Source organism: Lupinus angustifolius, chromosome LG07, assembly GCF_001865875.1.
Source record: "Lupinus angustifolius cultivar Tanjil chromosome LG07, LupAngTanjil_v1.0, whole genome shotgun sequence".
Taxonomy (NCBI): domain Eukaryota; kingdom Viridiplantae; phylum Streptophyta; class Magnoliopsida; order Fabales; family Fabaceae; genus Lupinus; species Lupinus angustifolius.
Window position 1 is genome coordinate 15035438 of NC_032015.1, and position 6098 is coordinate 15041535.

At 32.0% G+C, this 6098-nt stretch overlaps 1 protein-coding gene across 1 annotated transcript; it reads left to right on the forward strand.

Moving 5' to 3' along the window:
* On the forward strand, positions 79 to 1116 carry LOC109352959 (uncharacterized mitochondrial protein AtMg00810-like). Its single transcript, XM_019595144.1, has 2 exons — positions 79 to 817; positions 929 to 1116. The coding sequence occupies exons 1-2, from the start codon at positions 79 to 81 to the stop codon at positions 1114 to 1116; spliced, it is 927 nt and encodes a 308-aa protein (XP_019450689.1).

The following is a 6098-nucleotide window of genomic DNA, read 5'->3' on the forward strand; positions in this document are numbered from 1 at the left end:
GTTTACAAACTGCACAAAGCTCTCTATGGTCTCAAGCAAGCACCAAGGGCATGAAATAAAAGAATATACACCTTTCTAATGCAACTTGGATTTACAAAATGCACCACTGAACATGGTGTATATGTAAAAGGAAATCATATTGCAGAGATACTAATCATTTGCCTCTATGTGGATGATCTACTCATAACCAGTGGAGAATTGAAGAAGATCCAAACATTCAAGGAAGAAATGCAGGCTGAATTTGAAATGTCTGATCTTGGAGAGTTGTCTTACTTTCTAGGCATGGAATTCAAAAGAACAAACAGAGGAATTTTGATGCACCAAACAAAGTATGCAACTGATGTTCTCAAGAGGTTCCACATGATGAATTGCAACACAGTAGCAACTCCAATTGAAGTTGGAATTGGCTTGAGTCAAGGTGATGCAAATCAAGCAGTGGACAAAACAGAGTATAGGCAAATGATAGGGTCATTGAGGTATGTGTGTAACTCAAGACCTGATCTAGCCTATGGAGTTGGTATGGTAAGCAGGTATATGGAGTCTCCGAAACAAAGCCACATGAATGTTGTTAAGAGGATACTCAGATACTTAAAAGGAACACTAGGCTATGGCATTATGTACCCTGCAAATAGCAACAGAAGCAACAATGAATCTAGTCTAATTGCATTCTCTGGTGCAGATTGGTGTGGGGACAAGACAGATAGGAAGAGCACAACATGGTATTTGTTTCTCTTCAACAATGCCCCTGTAAGTTGGTGCTCCAAAAAGCAAGATGTTGTAGCACTCTCAACCTGTGAATCAGAATACATTGCAGCTTGTATGTGCACTTGTCAAGCAGCCTGGTTGACAAGCTTAATGGAAGAACTAAGAGTGAAACCTTAAGAAGTTTTGCAGCTGATGATTGATAACAAATCTGCTATCAATTTAGCTTTGAATCTAGTGGCTCATGGAAGATCAAAGCACATAGAAACAAGGTTTCACTACATTAGAGAACAAGTGAGCAAAGGGAAAGTGAAGGTGGAGCATTGCAAATCAGAAATTCAACTTGCTGATTTGTTCACCAAACCATTAAAAAAGGGACAGATTCGAAAAGCTAAGACAAGGCATTGGTGTTGAGAATGGAAGATGAATTAAGGAAGAGTATTGGAAGATAATTCAGCTTTGTGTAATAGTTAGTTAAGTTTCCTAATATAGCTAGTTAGTTGGCAAGTTAGTTAGGATGAGTAGCTATAAATAGTAAGCATTGTGTATTGTATTAAAGTGAGGAATTCTATTGATCTTTTAATACAATTTGAGGCATATTCATTGAATCATTATCCTATCTTCTTCTTCTCTCTAAACCAACATTCATTCTTCTTTCTTTTCACTCGGCATCATTCTTTCTTTCTTGCTAATTGAAGCATATGCACTTGATGTGCATACTGCATTCTTCAAAAAACAAAAACTAACAAAGAAAACCCTTCATTAATATTATCAATTGTCTAAAGTGATATGATATGACGCCACATGATTTTGGTCACTGAATGTTCGGTATACTTTGCTTTTATACCTATGAGTTATTTGACAGAGCTTAATTCTTAAATGTTGAAAAAGTTGATTTTCATTTCTAATAATAGAAAATATTTGCTAAGTGTTGATGTGGCTAACAAAACACCACAGCGGCCTATTTTACCCTAACTACTAGTAATATATATTTTTAACTTACATTATATTGCATTCAAATTGTACATACCAACAATTTGGTGTACAAAATTGCAAATTAATTGCTTGTTAAATATTAAAAAAAATGATAGTTAAATAATACTTATAAAAAAAATTCCTAAAATAATATGAACTTTTGTTGGAATTTGGTTTGTCATAAACCATTAGTGGAAACTTTTGAGTGTGAAATCTAAAAAGCTTTCAAGTCTCACATAGAAGAGTTTTTAAAAAACAATTTTAAAGTCTCATATAGGAGAGATGAGAAATCTGATACCAGTTGTAGAGATTTCTTTGTACAACTCTCAAGTCTGATTATATTGCAGAGATTCCTTTATGGAAAAACTGATCAGTTGTCTTGATTCATTGTGATAGTATCACGGCTATTGCAAAAATTGAAAATTGTTTTATACTGGTAAGAAACGATAAATACGTCGTAAGCACAACATCATTAGAGATTTACTCTCTATAGAAGATGTTAGATTGAATCATGTACGCATTGAGAATAACTTAAGAGATCATTTGACGAAAGGACTAGCTAGAGAGAAAGTTCATAATACCTCTAAGAGTATAGGACTATTTCCCTTAGAACGAATATCACTCATGATGGTAACCTGACCTAACTGACTGGAGATCTCAAGAAATAGGTTCAATAAGTAATAATAAGTTGTGAAGTGGTATGAGAATGAACATGCTATAAAATTATAAGAAGCATGATTCATGCAACATATGTAAGGATGAGTTAAACCTTTAATTAGATCTATACTCCAATTTGAGCGGAGTACCTAGGCAATATGAATACTCTTGATAGATTCACTTATGTAAATGTGGAAATGGGGGCCACTTCCTATGAAATTTAGGGGCATAAATTTCTAGAGCGTTCACTATATTGGGATAGACGTGCATGACCTTTAAAGCTCGAGCTTTATCGAATACACCTTTAAAAAGGTTGTGTATGGTTTAATGCTAGAGATAGAGTTCAAGGCTACGAGTCACTCTAGTAAAATCTGGATCTTACTCACTATGCAAAGGTTCAAGTCGTATGACACATTTGTTTATGCACAATCTCATTGAGACTACAAATATTCTCGGAAATCATTTTTTTAATTTCAAGTGGGAGATTGTTGGAACTTGGTTTGTTTGAAGTCATTAGTGAAACTTTTGGGTGTGAAATCTAAAAAACTCCTAAGTCTTACACAGAAGAGTTTTAAAAAAAACATCTCTCAAGTCCCACATACGAGAGATGAGGAACTTGGAAAAAATCTCATATTATAAATAGAAGTTTCATCCTTTCATATATTCTCATTCCATCATATTTTCTCATCCCAAGTTGAATACATTTTTACTCAACTTTTTCTTTCTTTCCCACACTTCTCGCCGAATCATTTTGGCAAACTTCTCGCCGAAGCATTTTGGCAAACTTCTCCCCTTTCTTTCCATGACACTAAGAATTGGTACAAGCAGTCAAATTGTGAGAATTTCGAGAAGTGACAGTGGTTGTAAGTATTGTGGGAAAAGAATTGGCACGAGTGTATTCGATCGGTTCTTACAGTGCAATAAGAATTCGATAACATAGTATTGATCTGTTTTATTCTAGGGATAGCGTTGTTGATAATCTGCTTGCACATTTTGAACAATGTCACAAAACATCTTAAAGAGACCGACCTGGTCGTAAGTATTATTTCGTGCAATTTAAAATTATTACAAGCTACAATAACAACAATTTTAACGTAGAAAATGGAGGGCCTTAAGCCCATAACTTCACTCACAAGCTTAGCATGACTTTGAGTTTACATATTTGTTCTTATGGAGCATTTTGGCAATAATATTCATTAAGCCTTAATGAGATTTTGATGTAGCATTCCATTAACGACATCATCACTTAACAAAGATCCATAATGACAATTAAAACCAAAACAATTAAACATTTCACGACTAACTACAACCAAAAAACCTATCAGGGTAAAAACAAAACACAATGAACTTTCAGGTATCAAAACCACGTGACGCCAATTCATATTACTTTAGATAGTTTGACATGGTTGATATAGTGTAGGGATGGCAAAAAACTCGTACTTGTGAGTACTCGCAGGTAAAACCCGTATGAGCACGGGTACAGGTCACAAACGGGTATCCACAGGTTTTATAAATAGGTTTTAAAAAATACATGTAGTACATATAGATGGGTATGGGTATTATGGTACCCGTACTTGCGGGTACCCGTTATTTATATGATTAATATATTATATTTAATTAAAATAAAAAGTACATAATTCTAACATTCATTACACTATGTACATTTTTTTCTTTTACTTTGTTTACATATTTTATTAAGTTTAGTAGTGAAACACTTTACAAATATTATTATATGTGTTGAAACACACATGTTTTACCAAGAAACTATATACTTTTTGTTAAGGAAATGAGAACAAAAAATCACACAAATAGAAAACACCAATAAATTTAGCATTTTTGTCAAATACTCAATCAAAAAGTACAAAAATAATTAAGTTTCATATCATTTGAAACATAATAAAAGTAAAAAATTAAAAATTCATTTATAATATAGAAAACTCGCGGATACGCGTTGTACCTGCAGGCACCCAGAAATATCCGCGAATACTCACACACGAATACCCATACGAGTACAGGCGAATATGAGTATGAGTAATATAGCGTTTCATTGTCCACCTGTGCCTGTTGTCATCCCTAATATAGCGTTTCATTGCCCATGGTCCTTATCATCAAAGACCAAAACTTTTAGATATTTAAGGACTAGTCATAGTTAAAAAAGAATTACCAAAATATGATCGGTAAAAAATATGCTAAAAGAAACCCAAATAAATGGTTAATGGTTTTAAAAAAATATAAGAATTTATGATGAGAAATTAATCTATTTCGAAGTTCATGATAATAATAAATAAGAAATGGATGAGAGAAACAAGAAATTTGGATGGAGAAAGAACTAGAGAAAGGCAACAACAAATAAGAAATGGAGTTGTTAATAATAAATGGATGAGAGAAACAAGAAATTCAGATGAAGGAATTCTCTTAGAGCTTTGCTTGGGAGTTTTGAAGAGTGAAGAGATGGTAATGGAAAGAGTTTCCCCAATTTGGTAGTGGTAGAGGTGATAAAATTATACACAATCCACAATTTACAATCTAATCAAATTCATCCACGTTCATTCATTAAAGTTAATGGATTTAAATGAACATAATCCAATGAATAATGTTGATAATGAATAGATTCAAATTCATCATTTATCCAGTGGATATCCATGTGTATATTCATTTGAATAGATACTCAATCCATCAAAAATATATAAACAAAAATATTTTCCCCATTAAAGCAACATGCAGACCCAACTTTGCTTTACAAATCCAACATGCAAAATATAAACCAATATTATTAATACTGCACCGATCATCAAACCGGTCAGGGTACTAGTATAGTGATATGGCGTTTCAACCAATGGTTCACTAATATATATATATATTTTGTACTAATATTAATATTGAAAAATCAATAAAGAAGACAATAATTGTTTTTATTTATACCACTTGTTAAAAAATTTATATTATAGATAATGTTTTAGATGCATAAAAAATGTAGTAGTTATGTGTTTGATTATCTATACTAATATTTTGTTAAAAATAATTCATTTTTAAAAAAATAATTTTAAATGTAACCAACTAGTATGACCGGTTTTACCGGTATAATTCTATGACCGGTTTCAATGATATAATTACATGACTGATATAAATATTATATCGTAGCAGTATTAAGACTGGTTCACTGGTTTATTGGTTGAATCGGCCGACACAAAATAATTTTGATACCAGTGATATAAAATACTCTCTTTCCAACAAAAGAATTCATTTAACAATATTATCCTTTTAATTAAAGCATTCTTACAAAAAAAATTCAATAAAGATTGATATAACATCTTTGTGTCATGATTAAGTACAAGAAAAATGCATAATTAGACAATACTAATATTCTTAAATTGATTTTTCCCTCAAAAAAAATTTTAATTCAAATAAATCCATTAAAATGGATATATGAATGGAATAGCTAGATTGAAATCATTTCGATATGAATAGATTGGATAATTTACAAATGTAATTTTATGGATTTATATGAATTACTAGATAATTTTCCATCCATTATAATCCAAATTGTCACCCTTACTAGTGGGACAGGGGAAAGAGAAACAGAGATTTTGAAGGTTGTAAAACCACCCACATGCTTATTTACATATTTGGAAGCAAAAGCAAATATGTAAATAAGCATAAGACACTCAATTAGTGAAGAGGTTAGTATAAAAGGTTGACATCTATAAAGAAGGAACCAAATTTGTGGAGAAAAATTAAAAGTGGACACAGACGGCATCACCATG